The sequence below is a fragment of the Lepidochelys kempii genome, chromosome 7 (assembly GCF_965140285.1).
Source record: "Lepidochelys kempii isolate rLepKem1 chromosome 7, rLepKem1.hap1, whole genome shotgun sequence".
Lineage (NCBI taxonomy): Eukaryota > Metazoa > Chordata > Testudines > Cheloniidae > Lepidochelys > Lepidochelys kempii.
In genome coordinates this window covers 33847889-33867483 of record NC_136386.1, presented here as the reverse complement: position 1 = coordinate 33867483, position 19595 = coordinate 33847889, and the positions used below count along the sequence as shown (strand labels likewise).

Here is a 19595-nt window from a genome sequence, read left to right as displayed (position 1 = left end):
GGGGCATGGATTCCAGTGGGGTGGGGGGGGGGAATCTGGGGGTGTGAATCCTATTGCTAGTGCCCTGGGGCATGGATCACAGTAGGAGGGTCTGGGGGTTGCTAGTGTCCTGGGTCAGTGGTTCTCAACCAGGGGTACACAAACCCCTGGGGGTACATCAACTCATCTAGATCTGTGTTCTCTACCTGGGGGTGGTGACCCTCAGGAGGGCCACAGGACAGGTACAGGGGGTAACAAGTGCAGGACTGGCATTAGGGGATAACAAGCAGGGCAATTGCTTGGAGCCCCGCAAAGCTAAGTTCCATGCTTCAGCCCTGGGCGGTGGGGCTCAGGCATCAGACAAGGCTGGCAAGTGAAAAACAGGCTAAAGTATCACACTTAAATGTAAGTACAATATTTATATCCAATCAGTTTATTCCAATGCGGTATACCCCATACTTATATGGTAAAAATGGGAAAGTAACATTTGTGACACTTCTGTATTTTTATGTCTGATTGTGAAAGCAAGTAGTTTTTAAGTGAGGTGAAACTTGGGGTATGCAAGACAAATCAAAGTCCTGCAAGGGGGACAGTAGGAAAGGTTGAGAGTCACTGCCCTGGGGCACAGATCCCACTGAAGGAAGCTAACAGTGGGAATCCTGGTGCTAGTGGATCCCAGTTGTGTGTGTGAGGGGGGGGGGTTGGGATTGTGAATCCCTGGTGCTAGTGTCCTGTGGTGCAGATCCCACTGGGGTGTGTGAATCCTGCCACTAGTGCCCTGGGTGGGGGTGGAGGTTGAATTCTGGCACTTGTGCCCCGGGTCATGGATTCTGGGCCCTGGGGGTGGCTGGGACTGTGTAGTGCCCCGGATCCCACTGGGGGTAGCTGACTGACTCTTCTACCCAGTGGAACCCGTGGCCCCTGGACCAGGCTGGGTGACTGCGTGTCCTGGCAACCAGGCCCTGGCAATGCAACGTCAGCGCTGTGGGGGCCAAGGAAAACAGGAGCCACTTGCTCCAGCCCGGGATTTTCCACCTCCCAGGGCTGCCTGCCCAGCCTGACTACAAACCAGCCAGCTCCAGATACTGGCTGCAGAGCCCCCCTGCCAGGACCCTGCCCCCAGCCCCACCAGATTCTGGCTGCAGAGACCCTCCACACAGACCCTGTCCCCCAACCAGTGCTAGGGGTAAGCAGCTGAAGCAATTCCTTAGGGCCCTCAGCAGCTCAAGGGCCCCCCCATTCGGTTTTTATTATAAGAACTTGCCTGTTTTAGTACTGGGGGGAGGGGAATATTCCTGCCTAGGGCCCCTAGTGGGCTAGCAATGCCACCGCCCCCAGCCCTTGGCTCCTCCAATCCAGAGGTGGATGGGACATTACTATCCGTGCCCAGGTGATCCAGTGCATCCCATATGGGGGGGGCTCCCTCCCATTCAGTGTCACCCCTCACCCTGTTAAGAGGGCTGGGGGGCAGGGTTCCTGGATTCTATCCCGGGCTCAGGGAGGGGAGTAGGGTCTAGTGGTTAGAGCAGGAGGCTGGGCGCCTGGACTCCTGGGTTAATTTTCTGGCGTGAGGAGGAGAGTGGTCTGTGTCTAGTAGTTACTGTGTGTGTGGTGGCGGTGGGCTTGGGAGCCCGGAGCTTAAATTTAATCCCAGCCTGTAGGAGGGGAGTGGGGTCTAGTGGTTGGAGGTGGTGAGTGCTGGGAATCAATGCACCTGGGTTCTGAGAAGGGAGTGGGGTCTAGTTCTGAGAGGGGAGTGGGGTCTAGTTTGTGTGTGAGTGGGTGGGGGTTGTGAGCTAGGACTCCTGGATTCTAGCCTCTGCTCCGGGAAAGGAGTGGCTGTGGGGTCTCGTGGTAGAGGGTACAGGGAGCCAGGACTCCTGGGTCCCCTTCCGTTCCCCACCATGCCCTGTCTCTCTGGGTGCCCTTTCGCTTTTGGGGGCTCTCAGTTCCTGGGCTCTTCGTCCCACAACTCTCACCTCCGGGTTTGTCGCTGGAGTCGCTCGCGGCTCCGGGCAGCGAAGCGTTAACCCCCACTGCCTGCCCCTAGCCGGGCGAATCCGGAGTCACACCGGGATCGGGCCCGGGCTGCGAAGGGGAAATGACACGGCGCGCCGCTTCCTGGGGTGGGGGAGCAGCGGCCCCAGCGCTCGCTGCCTCCCTGGCGCTCACACGGCGAGTCGGGGCGCATGGCCCGCGGCGCTATGGACCGGTGCTCGAACCACAGCCCCGCGGGTGAGTGCGGGGGGCCTGGCCAAAGGGCTGGGGCCCGGGGCGGCCCGAGGTGCCAGCTCCCAGGCGCGGCTCCCCCGCGCTCCAGACCGCCCGGGGCCCGTGTTCCGCCCGGGGCCCGCTAGCGGGTCGGGGGCTGGAGGGGGCGCTGTGCGGGTGGGAGCCGGGGGCCTGGCGGGACGGGGACGTGTTGGGGTACATGGGGAGGGTGTGGGGGTGCAATGTGTGCATGGGGTCGGGGTGGGGATGCAAGAGTTTGGGGGACCCTGAGAAGGGGGTGTGTTTGGGGGTGTTATGGGGAGAGCATGGCCTGGGGAAGGGGGATGCAGGTGTTTGGGGGTCTATGGGGTGTATTGGCGGGGTGCAGGGGATATTGGTCAGCTGGAGGGTGCTCTGTGTTTGCAGAGGAGTGGGGGTGTTGGCTGCATGGAGGGTTCTTGAGGGTGTGTGGAAAGATGTACTTTGTGTAGGGGGTCTGTGTGGAGGAGAATGCACTGCCTGGGAAGGAGGTGGGGGCTCAGTTATTGGGGGCACTGTGTGTGGAGGGGAGTGGGCTGGGTGGGGGAGGGTGTGTATAAGGAAGGTGCTAGGGTGTGCACAAGAAGGCAGGGGTTGTGTGTGGGGGGGGTGCATGTTGTGCTGGGGGGGAGTGGGAAGCTTTTCCTTCTAGGACAGAGTTTGAAATTCCTGTTTTGGGGTCCCCTTCTCTCTGATGCCCCCCCAAATACTCCCAACCTGCCAAACCACCCTTCCCCATTGCACCTTTCTCTCCGCAGTGACTCAGCCATAGCTTTATCCATTTCACAGATGGGGGAACTGAGGCTCAGAAAGATCCCTAGGGACACGCACAGAGCTGGGAATAAATCCAAGAGTCTTGGTTCCTAGTGCCCCTCCAACCCACAATACTCCCCTGTCCCGAAGCTGGGGATAGAACCCAGGCAGCCTGGCTCCCGGTCCAGTCCCTTAACTGCAAAGTTGGCCTCCTTCCATCTCTGGACAGGCTGGCCTAGCGTCTGCAGTGGGGCTGTGTGCCCCCTCTCTGCAGGATTGTTGGCTCCCCATAGCACCCCTGGTACTGCCTGGAAACATCAGTGCTTCCTCTCCATCCTGAAGCCAGGAGGAAGCTACTGCTTCGGCCCAGATATTGCAACAGCCAGCGCCAAGGCAACCCAGCCCAGAGACATGGGGAAGGGGGGAAGACTGGAGAGCGGGGTGTCAGGTCACTGGTCAGAACTAGGGGGATCAGAGGAGGGAGTTCAGGTGGTGTCTGTCTGGGCTCCTCCCCCAACTCTGCTGCTTTACAGGGCTCCCCTGCCATTGGACCACCAGGCTGGTGGGGCTCCTGGCCTGGGGCTGGCCTTGCCCCACACTCCAAGTCCAAAGGTTGGGTAGCATCATGCACTGGGTCCAAAGGTCCCATCAGTCCTGGCGTCCTGCCCCACCTCACACTGGCAGCTGCTCCCTCAACCCCACCCCTCTCCCCTCCTTATGTGCAGAGGGCCAGGGACTTGGGTCTTGAAAGGGGGGGGGCCTCTCTCTAGCCTGGGTCTGCCCATCAGGGGCACAGAAACTAACAGGTCCCTTTGTCCCCCCCCTCCAGCTCTAGCCAGTCCCTGCTGGGGTTCATGTGGTAGCACAGATCCCATAGGCACATGGGGCGGGGGCAGAAGACCTCCCCCCACCCTCTCCCCTCGGCCCATGTCCCAGTGGTGGTGGAACTAGGTGGGCTGCGGGTGCTTGAAGTAGTAATAACGAACACCAAAGACCTGGTTTCCATGATTTGCACTGTCAGCACCCCCACTATAAAAATTGTTCCAGCATCCTTGGGCAGTCCCCGTGTCCAGGGAACAGAACCCCTAGGAGGTGCGACCCCAGTGGGGCAGGACCAGGGCTGAGGGCTGGGTTCAGGGGCTTTGTTGGCCGGGGTGTTGGATGTTGGATTCACAAACTCAGGCCCTCCCCCCGGCCCCCCCAATCCCATCTCCCCAGATCCAGCTTGTCCTACTGATGGCACCAGATCCAAGCCCATGTAGACAAATGTGCGGTGGTGGAGGGAAGCCAGGAAATGGGAAAGCACCCAGCTCAGCCCCACACTCCTCCAGGCCTGCCCCCACCAGCTCCAGGCCTATTTCCAAGGCCTGCCCCTGGACCCATCTCCCAAGCTGACCCCTTCTTCTTCTTTGGGTCTATCCCCCAGGCTGGGCCCCTACTGGGCACCTACTCCCCATGGGTGGCTGAGCCCATCTTCCCCATGTCCCCAGCCAGAAGACCTCCACCCCAGCCATGCTTAGTGCCTAGGTAAAGCCCCCGGGCACTGCCCTCCTCTTCCCCCTCCCTGCACCCAAAGCAGGGAGAAAGCTACCATGGGCCCAGAGACTGCAGAACTGAGCGAGATCAGAGTGCTGGGAGACCCCCAGGGCAGCAGCCCCATTCTCCAGCACCCAGTCCTACATCTCCCCCCTGCAGCTGGCAAGGGAGCACCAGGCCCCCAAGGGTTAATGCCAAGCTGAGCACCTCACCCAAAAATGTCACCCAACGTGTTTCCCTGCAGGGAGGTGCCGCTTCCTATGAGGAACTGTGAGAAAAAGCAACTTTGTGGTGTAAGGCGCAGGATGGGTCAAGGATGCCTGGGTTCTAGCCTCAGCTCTGAGGGGGCTGGAGGCTAGTAGTTAGAACAAGGGAGGCTGGGAGCCAGAGTTCTTGGGTTCTAGCCCAGCTCTGGAAGGGAAATGATGGGGTCCCGTGGTGCCCAGCCCAGCCAAGTGTGCCCAGCCCCTCCCTGTCTGGTGCTTGGCCTGCCCAACTCCTGGCTTTCCTGATCAGCATCTTGCCAGGCTTCCCCCCCACACACACACACAGTTGCCCTCCCCTCTCTGGCTGGGGCTGGGCTGTCAGGCGGGCGCCTGGCGGGGAGTTGTAAATGCCATTGAGAAAGCAGCTTTGTGTTTGGCTGGGGCTGCAGCTCCCTAGGGACAAAGCAGGGCCTGTCCAGGGCTGGGGGTGTGGGGCAGTGGGGGTGGATGTCATCAGCCTATCATGCTGCAGTCTGCTCAGAGAGCTGCCCCAAGTGTGTGTGTGTGTGGGGGGGTACCCTCTGGGGCAGGATCCCATTCCCTCTAGCCCTGCACAGGGCCCCCAGCCCTTTTCATCCTGGGCTTCCTGTTCCTCCTCAATCCTCCATGTGGGGACTCATCCGCTGGGGCTGGCCTGGGTAGAAGTAGGGCTCTGGTCCTCGCCCCATGCAGCAGGCAGTGTCGGGGTGGGGAGTGGCCCCAGTGAGCAGGCGGTGTCCAGCCCCTTCTCCCTGGCATCAGCTTCCCCGTCTCTCGGGATTGGGTGTTAAGGGTCTTCAGGGCTCCATTCCATGTGAGGAGGTTAGAGGAGGGGGGTTGGGAGCCAGGACTTCTGGGTTCTGTCCCTGCTCTGGGAGGGGAGTGGGGTCTAGTGATTAGAGCAGGGGCTTGTAAGTCAGGACTCCTGGGTTCTATCCCCAGCTCTGGGAATTGCATGGGGTCTAGCGAGTTAGAGCAGCAGGGGGCTGTGGGTCAGGACTCCTGGGTTCTGTCCCCACTCTGGGAGGGGCATTGGGTCTAGTGATTAGAGCAGGGGACCTGGTTTGGGGGGCAGGAACCTGCCCAAGTGGCTGGAGCTAACGATTCTGATGCTGCCCCTGCTAGATGAGACCATCTCAGCCCTGCGCCCCGACCGGTTGGCCAGTCTGGAGCTCCGGCTGCAGAGCCAGGAGGAGGAGCTGACGCTGGTGAAATCGGCACTGGCTGATGCGCTGCGGAGACTCAGCCTCTACGACCAGCAGATCCCACTCCTCACGCAGCAGCTACTGTCAGGTGGGACACACAGGAACTGGGATAGGAGTCTAGCAGGAGGCGCTGCAGGGAGCAGGGCAGGAGCGCTGGCTGTGGGCAGAGCTCTGGGTTATTCCAGCCCCAGGCTCTCCCAGAAGAGGGCGCTGTAGGGCCCAGGGCAGGAGCAGTCAGGGCACTGTGGAGGGCAGCGTTAGTGCCATCTGGGGAGTTGGAGTTTCCCTTGGGGCTGATATTTCTCTGTCATTTCCCTGCAGCGAATGATGCTGTCCCGGACACCCGGCTGTTCCTGGATCCTTCGCTGGGCCATGGGACATCCTGGATCCCACTGACCGCCAGCTGCAGGTATCACCCAGGCTGTGCCCCCACCCTGGCGCAGGGACCCTAGGGACTTCTGGACCAGGGACAGGGAGGGGGCCGGGGCCAGAGCCAGGGCCATGAGGCAGGCATGACCCTGAGGTTCAGGATCGGTACTGAGGGGGGAGGGAGTGCCAGGTTCTGGGGAGGGGACCCCAGGGCAAGCCCCCCGATGGGAGTGAAGAGGGAATGCAGGGCAGTGGGGGTGTTTTTGGGGAGACAGTAGGCAGAGGCCATGGGGTCAGGTCTGGGGAACTGGAGGGTAAGAGGTTTTGGGGAGGGCAGTGTGGTCAGGTTGAGGGGGGTGAGGTGGGCACTTGAGGGGCCTCCCACCCCATGGGGCGTTCTCTCAGCCCATGCTGTGGTGCTTTGGTTCACAGCCCAGTGCTCGCATCGGGAGTCGTGTGCCATGAGGAGTTGGGTGCAGGGCGCCCACCGGGAGCCCCCATCAGCACCGGGACCCAGACTGATGAGTCGGCCTTGCTGGGCGTGAAGTGGGGCTGGAGCTCTCCAGGGATCGGGCTTGAGTCAGAAGAGCCAAATGCCCTGGGGATGCCTCACAGTCCACTAGGCCTGCCCCAGCCAGCCTCAGCCCCTGACATACTGGGAGCAGGGCCCCCCCAGGACTCCTCCGAGCCTCCCCATGACTGTGAAGCAGCCGCCCCACTCCAGGGCAGTGCAAATGGCAGCCAGCCCCCTGAGAGTCAGCTCCACAGGGAGGAGATGCTATCCCCGGAGCCCCCATCCGAGGGGAGCAGCAGCAGCAGCGCCGCAGCCTCACCGGTGCCAGCGGTCCATGCCCTGAAAGGCACCAGGAAAGAGCTGTGAGTGGGGCACGGAGGGGGCACCCGGACACCTGGGCTCGAGTGTCAGCTCTCGGAGGGGAGTGGGATCTAGTGGTTAGAACAGATGTGTGGGAGCCAGGGCTCTGAATGGGGATTGGGCTCTAGTAGGTGAGTGTGTGTTTACAGGGGCCAGAAGGTGGGGGGGGGGGAAGGAAGCTGTCTGGGAACCAGGATTCCTGGGCTCTGTTTCCAGTTGATGTGTCCAGCCGCATCCCCCAGTGCAGCCTGAACTATGGGGCTGGTAAAATCAGATTCTGTCTGTGTCTTAGGCCCCCCACACGGGGGGAGCTGGGGTGGGGAGATCCTCATTGGGAATCGCTGAACGAAGGGACCCATTCTCCCCTTTGCCGGAGATGGGGCGTGGGTGGATTGATGTGGGAAAAGGGAGTTCATGTGCGGGTGCCCTGGCCTTGGGGAGCTGGGGGATGGCTCATGCTGACCCCCACCCAGTGCATGTAGTTAACCTGACTGCTCCCTCTCCCACCAGCCTGCGAAGGAACAGCTCCTCCGACAAGCCCGACAAGGCCAAGGCCCGGCAGCGCCTTAGCAAGAAGGCAGCATCCTCCGCCAACCTGCTCACACGCTCCAGCAGCCTGGAGAAGTAGGGACACTCCAACACCCCCCCCGAACCAGTGCCCCTTGCTGGGAACAGCCCCCCACTCCCTGCGGCGATTCCTGCTGGGAACGGCCCCCACCACGCACACCCTGCCGCCCCGCAGCGATCCCTGCTGGGAACGGCCCCCACCACGCACACCCTGCCACCCCGCAGCGATCCCTGCTGGGAACGGCCCCCACCACGCACACCCTGCCGCCCCGCAGCGATCCCTGCTGGGAACGGCCCCCACCACGCACACCCTGCCGCCCCGCAGCGATCCCTGCTGGGAACGGCCCCCACCACGCACACCCTGCCGCCCCGCAGCGATCCCTGCTGGGAACGGCCCCCACCACGCACATCCTGCCCCCCGCAGCGATCCCTGCTGGGAACAGCCCCCACCACGCACATCCTGCCCCCCGCAGCGATCCCTGCTGGGAACGGCCCCCACCATGCACATCCTGCCCCCCGCTATGATGCCTTCTGGAACACGCCCCCCCCACCCCCACACACACTGCTGCATAGAGCTCCCCCTGCTCCACTCCCCACAGTTAGAGCCAGAGCCCACTCCCTACAGCCCCCCCTGCTGATGCTCTGCTTTTCCCTTCTAGCCGGATGAAGGACCCTAACCTGAGCCCAGGTGAGCTGTGGGGAAGCTGAGTGGTGATCAGTGCCCGGGGGGTGTCATTCCACTGGTGCCAGTGCCCTGGGCAGTGTGGGGAGGGCAAGTGTGGAGGGAATTCAGCCCCTTGCCCTGGTCCTTTGTCCTGCCACACATGGCCCCAAATCTCTTGACGCTCCCTGTTTCCTTGCAGGGCCCTTGGGGTCTCGGCGTGGAACCTACAACCTTGGTGAGGCTGCTGGGGCAGGCATTGGAGGCTGCCCTGGGTGGCTGGAGCCACAGGGGGATGGGTCTCAAAGCATGTTTTTGATGGGGCTTGTGAGATGATGTACCCGGGGGCTGGGTGCCTGCGGGGGGGAGGGAGCAGCCCAGGGGATGGTGTTGTGGGAGCTCGGGTGTGTGGGACTGGTGCACGGGATGGAGTGTGGGGGGGTTGGGTGGAGCCTGGGGGGTGGGACGGCCTGGGAGTGTGGCGCTTTTGGGGGATGGGGTGGGTGGAGGTGGCAGGGGGCTGGATGTGGTGGGCATGGGCAGGCTGCATGGGATGAGCCTGGGGGGTGGTGCTGGCTGTGACCTGTCTCCCTCCCACCCCCGCTATCCCCCAGAGGGCCTCTCGATCAAGATGTTCCTGCGGGGCCGGCCCATCACCATGTACATCCCATCGGGCATCTCCCACTATGAGGAGCTGCGTGCGGAGCTGCCTCCTGAGCACCTGCAGCTCGACTGGGTGTATCCTTCAGCCGGGCAAAGCCCCCCTCCCACAGCCCGCACCTGCCCTGCCCCAGGCAGCACAGCTCCCCCTAGAGCACGATGTCCCCTGCTCCCTCCAGAGAGCGCTGTGCTGCCCCTCACCCCCAGGGTGCGCTGTGTCCCCCCTCCAAAGGGCGCTGTGCCCCTGGCCTCCCCGCCCCCACAGGGTGTACTGTGTCCCTCTGTTTCCCCAGCCCTGGGGCTGGCTGGCGGCCCCCTCGCTCCCCTCTGTGCTCCTTGACGGGCCCGCCCAGCTATGGGTACCGCGGCCGGGACAGCCGCTCCAATCTTTACGTCCTGGCCTCAGGGGAGCTGGTTTACTTCATCGCCTGCGTGGTGGTGCTGTACCACATCCAGGGCCGCAGCCAGCGCCATTACCTGCGCCACACTGACTGCGTGCGATGGTGAGCGCCCGGGGCAGCGCGCCAGGGGGCGGGTTGTGGACCGATGGCCAGGGCCTGGGGGGCGCTGGCTGCGAGAGATGGGGAGTACGCTGGGGCACAGAGCGGCTGGGGAGCACCAACTATGTCGGAGGGAGCGTACATGGGGGCACGGACTGAAGTGGAGACCCAGGCGAGGGCACAGGGGTCGCCCACTGCGGCAAGGGCACGTGGGGGGGGGGGTCCCAGGCTGGTCTCTCCACCCTGGCTGTGGCCCCTGAGTTTTTGAGCCGATAACCGCCTCCCCCCATCTCTCCCCTGCAGCCTGGCTGTGCATCCCGACAGAGTGCGTGTGGCCACAGGGCAGACTGCTGGCGTGGACAAGGATGGCAAGGTACCCACCGAGGGGGGACGGATCCTGCAGGGCTGTCCCAGAGTGGGATTTAGGGGAGTCCCACTGAGCCAGCTTCCTGGAGAGCCGGGTGAGAAACCCTGCCACGCCCTGGGCTCTGGCCCCGCAGGGTGGGGAGAGCAGGGGTCTCAGTGCAGGAGGCCAGACTTACCACAGGGTCCCTGTCCACGAGGCCCTGCCTTCTGGGACCTGCCCCCCAAGTCCCTGACACCCCCCACCTCCTGTGTCTGTCCTGACCCATCTCCTCTCTTGCAGCCCCTGCAGCCCTTCGTTCACATCTGGGACTCCTCCACGCTGCTCACCCTGCAGCAGATTGGCCTGGGGAGCTTTGAGCGAGGCGTTGGCTCCCTTGCCTTCTCCACTGCTGTGAGTCCAAGTGCTAGCCCTGCCCCCGCTCGGTTCCCTGCCTCACGTCTCCCATCACCCTGCCCTCCCTTTCTCCACCCCCAACTCAGATCTCTGCCCCACACTCTCCCATTGCCCCACCTCAGCTTGGATCCTTCCTTGCCCCCTTGGGCTCTTGCGGGGCAGGACTCCCTCAGGACAGCCTGACAGGAGGTGAACCCGGCTGGAGTGCCCCCAATTCCCCCTCCCCTCCCAGTCCTTGTCAGCCCTGGCTGTGCTGCGGGCCTGGGCTGTGCAGTCGTGGTGGGGAGGGGGGATTGGGGGGGGAATTTGGAGGGGGTGGGGAGGGAATTTGTGTCCCCTATCCAGACCCCCCACATCCCTTTGCATGTTCCCTACGCCCCTGTGTCCACATATTCCATTCTTGAGGAGCCCCCATTGGCAACTGTCCTTCCCGGCTGCCATCTGCAGGACCAGGGGGCCTATCTGTGCGTGGTGGACGACTCCAACGAACACATGCTGTCAGTATGGGACTGTGCCCGTGGCACCAAGCAGGCCGAGATCAAGGTGAGCCAGGGGGCAGACCCAAGGCTGCATAGCATTGCAGGGGTGGGGGGACCACAAGGAACAGAACCCAGGAGTCCTGACTCCAAGCCCCCATCCCTGCTCTCAGCCACTAGCTCCCACTCCCCTCCCAGAGCTGGGAAGAGAACCCAGGCGTCTGGGCTGCAGCCCCCACTCTCCTTCACTGGGTGACGCTGCAGTGCTGCTCCTGCTTTTTGGGTGCTGTCTCCATGGCAACCTGTACATATTTGGGGAGCTGAGGTCATTGTGCTTCCCCCACCACCACCACGCAGGGACCCTGGGCTGGGCCAAGGGTCTGAGTCTGGGCTGTGCATCGATCTCCCTTCCCTGGGGATGGAGCTGGCCGCAGAAGGAGGACCCCCCTGGGGTAGAGGTGCCACCCAAAACTCAGCAAGGGACCCCCCCAGCCCATGGGCGTCCCCCTGCCCCTGGTGCCATCCACTGGTGGGAGAGGAGCAATGAGGGGTCTCCCCATCCCCACCCTTGGGGACCCCACACAGAATCCTGCTGGGCACCCACAATCCCCACATGTCCCTGTCCCTCCAGTTGCCCCCTGTCCTGTCATGCCTCTTCTCTCCCCTCTCCAGAGCACCAACGAGTCCGTGTTCACGGTGGAGTTCAACCCCCAGGACAGTAGCAACTTCATCACCAGTGGGAAATCCCACGTCTACTTCTGGACCTGGAGTGGCAGCACCCTGAGCAAGAAGCAGGGCATCTTCGGGGTGAGGGGCTGGGGGCTGGCTGGAGGGGGCAGTTCTCAGCCGGGTCAGGGGCCTGTGCTGAACCTGGCTGGGGAAGGACTCTGGGTTCAGCCTGTGAGGAGTTGAGCCTGGCTGCCCCGAGAGCACCGCCCTCAATTCACTTCTCTCCCCCCCCATTTCTAGAAGTACAAGAAGCCCAAGTTCATCCAGTGCTTTCTGTTTGATGCCAATGGGGATGTGCTGACGGGGGACTCAGAGGGGAATATCCTGACCTGGGCGCGCACGGCTGCCGACATCCGCACACTGGGCAAGGGCGCCAAAGGTATTGGGGAGATGGGGGGGGGCTGCAGCTGCACAGACCCCTGGACTGGGGGGAGGCCTGCACAGACCCCTGGGCTTGGGGGCAGGGATCCCTGGGCTGCGGGGAGGCCTGCACAGACCCCTGGTCTTGGGGGCAGGGATCCCTGGGCTGGGGGGAGGCCTGCATGGATCCCTGGGCTTGGGGGCAGGGATCCCTGGGCTGGGGGGAGGCCTGCACGGATCCCTGGGCTTGGGGGCAGGGATCCCTGGGCTGGGGGGAGGCCTGCACGGATCCCTGGGCTTGGGGGCAGGGATCCCTGGGCTGGGGGGAGGCCTGCACGGATCCCTGGGCTTGGGGGCAGGGATCCCTGGGCTGGGGGGAGGCCTGCACGGATCCCTGGGCTTGGGGGCAGGGATCCCTGGGCTGGGGGGAGGCCTGCACGGATCCCTGGGCTTGGGGGCAGGGATCCCTGGGCTGGGGGGAGGCCTGCACGGATCCCTGGGCTTGGGGGCAGGGATCCCTGGGCTGGGGGGAGGCCTGCACGGATCCCTGGGCTTGGGGGCAGGGACCCCTGGGCTGGGGGGAGGCCTGCACAGACCCCTGGGCTGGAGAGCAGGGACCCCTGGACTGGGGGGAGGCCTGCACAGACCCCTGGGCTGGAGAGCAGGGACCCCTGGACTGGGGGGAGGCCTGCACAGACCCCTCGGCTTGGGGGCAGGGATCCCTGGGCTGTGGGGAGGCCTGCACAGACCCCTGGGCTTGGGGGCAGGGATCCCTGGGCTGGGGGGAGGCCTGCACAGACCCCTGGGCTTGGGGGCAGGGATCCCTGGGCTGGGGGGAGGCCTGCACAGACCCCTGGGCTTGGGGGCAGGGACCCCTGGGCTGGGGGGAGGCCTGCACAGACCCCTGGGCTGGGGCGGGTGAGAGTGGAGGGGACCTGGAGTGGAGGGATGCAGGGACCCCCCTGGGCTGGGAGGGGTCGGGGGGAGAGGGCCCAGCAATGACCCCACCACCCCATTGCAGAGACCTACCAGATCGGGCATCAGACCCGGGCACACGAAGGGAGCATCTTCTCGCTCTGCTTGCGGCGCGACGGCTCAGTGCTGAGTGGGGGTGGGAAGGACCGGCGCCTTGTGCACTGGAGCCCCAGCCTTGCCCTGCTTCAGGAGGTGGAGGTGAGGGGGGAGTCCGATGGGCTCAGATCCAAAGCGGGAACAGGGCAGTGGTCCTTGGGGTGGCATCTGCATGGGACTGGGGTGAGGGTGAGCATGGGGGATCCACAGGGGATTGTAGGAGGCAGGGATGGGGTCAGAATCTGCTAGTGTTGGAGGGGGGATGGGCAGGGGGATCTGTGGGGAGGGTTGGGTCTATGCAGGCGTTGGGCAAGGGGATCTGCGTTTGGACATGGAGATGGATGGGGATTTGCCTGCAGGATCTGTTGGCAGAGCAGCAGGGGAGGTGTCTGGGGGTCGGAGAGGGGTCTGTAGTGGGGGGGCGGGTGTCACGAAGTCACCGGGCAATGCTCTGGAACTATTTCATATGAAGCCATCCAGGACTCTGGGGAAGCCTCCTTTCTCTGAGCAGACTGTCTCCAGGGCAAGAAGCTTACACAACTTCCACCTTCCTGGGTCTGACCTCAAAGCATTTAGCTTCCCCTTCCACACCATGCGCTTCCCGCAGCAATTCTGCACAGGTGGGGCTCCTGAGGAAGCCAGAGGGCCCTGCACCCCAACTCCACTGTCAGATGGGACTCTCAGCCAGCCAGTAAAACGGAAGGTTTATTAGTTGACAGGAACACAGAATTTGTTAGCAGAGAAATCGGTGACTTTCAGACAAGTCCAACTTGGGAAGTCTTGGACCAGAAGCCCTAGACTCCCCCCCTTCCAGTCCCCCCAAGCAGACTGCCAGCTTCCAGCAACCTGACCTCAGACACCCCCATTGATCCTCCTCCTCTTTGTCTCACTTCCTGGGCAGTCACCTGGTTGCATCCCCCTCCTGGGTCTCCGGTTATGAAGGGCACTGGTTATATGTGCAGGCAGCTGGAGCAGCCTCACCTGCCCCAGAGGTCTCAGCCAAAGTCACACACCCCTATTCCCACCACCGAGGTATTGGTGCAGCACACAGGGAAACTGAGGCACACACAGTATTCATGCAAAACAGTAAAACTCACATACAACATAACAAGGGAAAATCTCCACTTTCTGACAGTGGGCAGGAAGTGTTTGAGGGGTCAGTGAGGGGGCTGTAGTGGGTGCGGGTGGGGATCTGCAGGGGTGGGCAGGGGGTGTCTGGAGGGTTGGTGAGGGGGCTGCAGGAGCTGGGGATCTGTGGGGGGCATGGTTGGAAAACTATAGAAGTCATGGGTAGGAGCTCAGGATCTGCCGGAGGCGTGTCCGGGGTGCAGCAGGAGGCTGTGGGTGGGAGGAGGGGGGATCTGCCGGAGGGGAAGAGGTCTGTAGGAGTCATGGGTGGGGATCAGGATCTGCAGTGAGCATGTGGGGGGATCTGTGGCTCCTGCTGTCCCCACCCTGCTCAGTCAGCCCCTTGTGCCCCCCAGATCCCGGAGCAGTTTGGGGCTGTGCGCACCATTGTCGAGGGCCCCGGGGCTGAGCTGCTGGTTGGGACTACGCGCAACGCGCTGCTCAGGGGCAGTCTGGCTGCTGGCTTCACCCCCATTATCCAGGTGAGCGGGGAGCTGGGGAGCCTTGGGGCTACAGAGACTGAGGGGCTGTGGGAGGGCTTGGGAAAGGGAGGGGATATGGGGAGGAGTATGGGGGTGCAGCAGGGTGGGGGGTGCTTGGGAAAGCAGGGGGCCCTCTGGAGTGGCAAGGGGGACAGATGGGTTGGGGACTGGGGAGCAGTGGGGGGGAGGGAGAGATGGGATTGAGGTCATGGACAGCAGCGTACAACAGGGTGAGCTAGGTCCCCGCCTGTCCCCCTCAGGCTTTCCTTGGTTTCAGGGTCACACGGACGAGCTGTGGGGCTTGGCCACCCACCCCTCACGGAGCCTCTTCCTCACCTGCGGGCATGACAGGCAGGTCTGCATGTGGGACAGCGGGGAGCACACGGCGGCCTGGAGCCTCACCCTGGAGGTACCGCCCTGGGGGGAATGGGGGGGGGTTCACGGCAGCCTGGAGCCTCACCCTGAAGGTACCATCCTGAGGGGGATGGGGAATGCAGTGGGCTGGATCCTCCCCTTGGAGGTACCGCCCCAGGGGGGATGGGGAACGCAGTGGGCTGGAGCCTCACCTTGGAGGTACTGCCTGAGGAGGTGGGGTGGGGTGGGGTGGGTAGGAGGAGGGTCAAGATCCTTACAGGGTGTGTCTCCCCCGCAGGAGACCGGGCTCTGCGCTGATTTCCACCCCAGTGGCCGGGTGGTGGCTGTAGGACTCAACACTGGACGGTAACTCTCTCTCCACTCCACCCCCCCCATTGCCCCCATTCTGGCCCCTCAGGGGGTGCTGGGGAAGCCCTTCCCACCCCACTGGAGTCACACCCAAAGGGGTTGAGGGGCTACTGGTGGCCCTGCAAGCAGGACCCTGAGATTTGGGGCTGTGACCCCCACTCCCTGAATCTGGCCCCCTGGGGTTAAGGGTTTGCCCCCAGGGTCGGAAACCCCCCCTCTGTTGCCCCTTCTCCCCGTGGCGGGGTTCTCTCTCTGTGTCTGCACATCCGGTGCCACGGGAGCTCTGACCCCCTCCTGTGCCCCCCCAGGTGGCTGGTGCTGGACACAGAGACACGGCAGGTGCTGTCAGGGGGCTCAGACGGGAACGAGCAGCTCTCAGTGGTGCGCTATTCACCAGGTCAGACCCCCCTCCCTTCCCCTGCAGGCCCCATTCCCACCAGGTTTCTCCCCCACTGCAGCTCTGGCTCCCTCCGTCCCTCACCACTCCATGGCCCCATTCCCACCCCATCTTCCCCACGTTGTAGAGACAGCAAGTTCTTCCCATTCTCCCCATCCCCCATGGCTCTGTTTCCACCACCTCCTCTGCCCCCCTTTTGCAGCTGCCCCCCACGTGGCCCCTTCCCACCTCTCTTTTCTCCCCCTTGCAGACGGTGAGTTCCTGGCCATCGGCTCCCACGACAACTTCATCTACATCTACAGCGTGGGGGAGGGGGAACGCAAGTACAGCCGTTTCGGCCGCTGCACGGTGAGGGGGGGCCAAGGAGAGAGGGCTGCCAGGAGGAGGATGGGGCTACTGGGATGGTGGAGGAGGTCACTGGACCAAAGGTGGAGGAGGGAAGGGGAGAGGGTCTCTGGGAGATGAGGGGCGGGTCCTGGGAGCGAGGGGGGTGTATGATTTCAGGCCCCTGGATTGTGCCCCCTTGAGAGGTGCCTGAGGCTGGGCTGGGGGGATCCTTGAGTAACTGGCTTTGATGCCCCTGTTCTTCCCCCTCCGCCCAGGGACACTCCAGCTTCATCACCCACCTGGACTGGTCCAAGGACAGCAAGTTCATCATGTCCAACTCGGGAGACTACGAGATCCTCTACTGTGAGTGCCGGGAATGGGGGTGCTCAGGAGCCCGTCACCCTGGTGCCTGGGCGTGAGTCGCCCTCGTTGTGCATGGGCCTGTCCATAAGCTTCCGTCATGGGTGGAGGTGGCTCTGGTGACCTGGGACAAGTGTGTGTGTCGTTCCTTGAGTACCTGTGGCTGGGAGCCGTGCCCCCATGAGGCAGTGCCTGTTTCTGCAGTGGGACCCTAACCCCGCGTCTCTCTCCCCGGTGTGCAGGGGATGTGGCTGGCGGCTGCAAGCTGTTGAGGAATCGCTTTGAGAGCCGCGACCGGGAGTGGGCGTCATACACCTGCGTGCTGGGCTTCCACGTTTTTGGTGAGGGTTGGGGCCCATGGGATGTGGGGGGAGAGGGCGAGCGTCGGGGTACGAAGGGTCCCTGGGAGAAGGGAGAGAGAAGAGTGTAGCTGGGGGGAAAGCGGTCCCAGGGGCTCTGAGAGCCATGGTCAGGAAGGAGCACTAGCATGTCATAGAATCAATCATAGAATATCAGGGTTGGAAGGGACCTCAGGAGGTCATCTAGTCCAACCCCCTGCTCAAAGCAGGACCAATCCCCAACTAAATCATCCCAGCCAGGGCTTTGTCAAGCCTGACCTTAAAAACTTCTAAGGAAGGAGATTCCACCACCTCCCTAGGTAACGCCTTCCAGTGTTTCACCACCCTCCTAGTGAAAAAGTTTTTCCTAATATCCAACCTAAATCTCCCCCACTGCAACTTGAGACCATTACTCCTTGTTCTGTCATCTGCTACCACTGAGAACAGTCTAGATCCATCCTCTTTGGAACCCCCTTTCAGGTAGTTGAAAGCAGTTATCAAATCCCGCCTCATTCTTCTCTTCCGCAGACTAAACATCCCCAGTTCCCTCAGCCTCTCCTCATAACTCATGTGTTCCAGTCCCCTAATAATTTTTGTTGCTCTTTGTTGGACTCTTTCCAATTTTTCCACATCCTTCTTGTAGTGTGGGGCCCAAAACTGGACACAGTACTTCAGATGAGGCCTCACCAGTGTCGAATAGCGGGGAACGATCATGTCCCTCGATCTGCTGGCAATGCCCCTACTTATACATCCCAAAATGCCATTGGCCTTTTTGGCAACAAGGGCACACTGTTGACTCATATCCAGCTTCTCATCCACTGTAACCCCTAGGTTCTTTTCTGCAGAACTGCTGCCTAGCCATTCGGTCCCTAGTCTGTAGCTGTGCATTGGATTCTTCCGTCCTAAGTGCAGGACTCTGCACTTGTCCTTGTTGAACCTCATCAGATTTCTTTTGGCCCAATCCTCCAATTTGTCTAGGTCTCTCTGTATCCTATCCCTACCCTCCAGCGTATCTACCTCTCCTCCCAGTTTAGTGTCATCTGCAGACTTGCTGAGGGTGCAATCCACACCATCCTCCAGATCATTTATGAAGATATTGAACAAAACCGGCCCGAGGACCAACCCTTGGGGCACTCCGCTTGATACCGGCTGCCAACTAGACATGGAGCCATTGATCACTACCCGTTGAGCCCGACAATCTAGCCAGCTTTCTATCCACCTTATAGTCCATTCATCTAGCCCATACTTCTTTAACTTGCTGTCGTGTCTCTCCCATGCAGGTGTGTGGCCGGACGGCTCGGATGGCACAGACATCAATTCCCTGTGCCGCTCCCACAACGAGCGTGTAGTCGCTGTGGCAGATGACTTCTGCAAGGTGCATCTGTTCCAGTACCCCTGTGCCAGGGCCAAGGTGAGACTGGTAGGGATTGGGGGGTTAACCCTGTGCCAGGGCCAAGCTGAGACTGGCAGGGATGGGGGGTTAACCCCTGTGCCAGGACTGAAGTGAGACTGGCAGGGAAGGGGAGTTAAACCTGTGCCAGGGCCAAAATGAGACTGGTGGGGTGGGATTAACCCCTGACCCCAGGGCCGAGGTGAGAGGAGGCATGAAGGGGGTAGGGTGGAAGATTAACTAGGGATTTTGTCTGCCCCTTTTCCCATTGGCTGGGGACTGCCCTGATGGTTCGGGGTGTGGGGATGCCCAGGGGGTCTTGCGCAGGGAACTGGGGACTCTGAGGGGACATCCCAGGGGATCAGGGAGTCTCTGTAGGATCTTGGGCAGGGGAATGGGGTATCTCTGGGGGTTCTGAGTGGGGTGGGGGGGGGTCTCAACTGGGGTATCAGTGTGGTTCTGGGAGGTTCTGGGGGTAGTGGCAGAGCCCAAGGGCCTTGACCAGGGGCTTAGGGAACACTCTGGAGGTTCTGGGTGGGGTGGGAGACCATTGGCAGCGCCCACGCCTGACCCCACTCCCTTGTTCTCTCTTGCAGGCGCCCAGCCACGTGTATGGGGGCCACGGGAGCCACGTGACTAATGTGCGCTTCACGAATGATGACAGCCACCTGGTCTCACTGGGGGGCAAGGACACCAGCATCTTCCAGTGGCGGGTGCTGGGAGGCAGCCTCCCCCACAGCTGCTCGCTCTCCTCTGCCTCCCTCTCTTCCCAGGAGGCTGGGGGCTGCGCCTGAGCTGGAGACACTGCAGGGACCAAGCCTCATTGCCTGTGGGCCTGGACAGCCCTGGCACATGGATCCCAGCGAGCCAGGCCCAGCCAGAGGGTTCCCCCACCCCCTGGGACTAACGCGTGCTAATAATGCGACCTGCTTCATTAACACTGGGGGGCAGGCCTGGATTCTGTTCAGGGCCCAGCACAGGTCAGAGTGGTGGGGCAGGGCCGAGGGCCTGTTGGCAGCTCCCACCACCAGGGCCCAGGGGCACAGCTGGGAGGGTGCTGGGATTGGGGCTCTTGCCTTGAAGTCCTCATTGCATGAGGGCTGGGGCCGGGGGGTGTCTGGCAGGGGAACTTATGGGGTTAGGGGAACCATGTGGGTGTTAATGGAGGCAGCCTATCTTTAGGGCTGGGGCTGTCCCTTATCTACCCTCACTCCGTTCCCAGAACATGTGTACGATGGGGCCTGTCCACCTGGGGACACTCTCTCCCTCCAGGGGCCTGAGGGCTGACCCCAATGCTGGGACCAAGCCTGGAGAAGCAGGACACTGCTCTCCCCGCTTCGTTTACATTCCCGGCTGCGCCAGAGCAGCAAGACGCTGAACACTGTGAGAGGCAGCAATAAAGCCTTGGCATCAGGGGCTGGGCTCCTGTCTCCTTCCTGTCAGGGTTGGGGAGTA

General features: G+C 62.4%; 1 protein-coding gene across 1 annotated transcript; it reads left to right on the top strand.

Annotated features, from left to right (window-relative positions):
* Positions 1-1719: 1719 nt before the first annotated feature.
* On the top strand, positions 1720-19556 carry EML3 (EMAP like 3). The gene is made up of 24 exons (XM_073352103.2): positions 1720-2214; positions 5889-6056; positions 6290-6377; positions 6770-7213; positions 7722-7835; positions 8438-8466; positions 8642-8677; positions 9054-9177; positions 9453-9602; positions 9903-9972; positions 10246-10356; positions 10807-10902; positions 11508-11642; positions 11805-11943; positions 12946-13097; positions 14480-14605; positions 14883-15014; positions 15258-15325; positions 15637-15725; positions 15976-16073; positions 16328-16415; positions 16655-16753; positions 18031-18161; positions 18737-19556. Exons 1-24 carry the CDS (start codon positions 2169-2171, stop codon positions 18932-18934), a joined length of 2931 nt encoding a protein of 976 aa, XP_073208204.2. The 5' UTR covers positions 1720-2168; the 3' UTR covers positions 18935-19556.
* The last annotated feature ends 39 nt before the right edge of the window (positions 19557-19595 follow it).

Bases quoted from the DNA above. Each gene is read 5' to 3' on its own strand.
- EML3 (XM_073352103.2), top strand. From the start codon at position 2,169: ATGGCCCGCGGCGCTATGGACCGGTGCTCGAACCACAGCCCCGCGG. The intron at 11,944-12,945 runs GTATTGGGGAGA...ACCCCATTGCAG, and splicing joins ACTGGGCAAGGGCGCCAAAG to AGACCTACCAGATCGGGCAT. The intron at 13,098-14,479 runs GTGAGGGGGGAG...TGTGCCCCCCAG, and splicing joins CCCTGCTTCAGGAGGTGGAG to ATCCCGGAGCAGTTTGGGGC.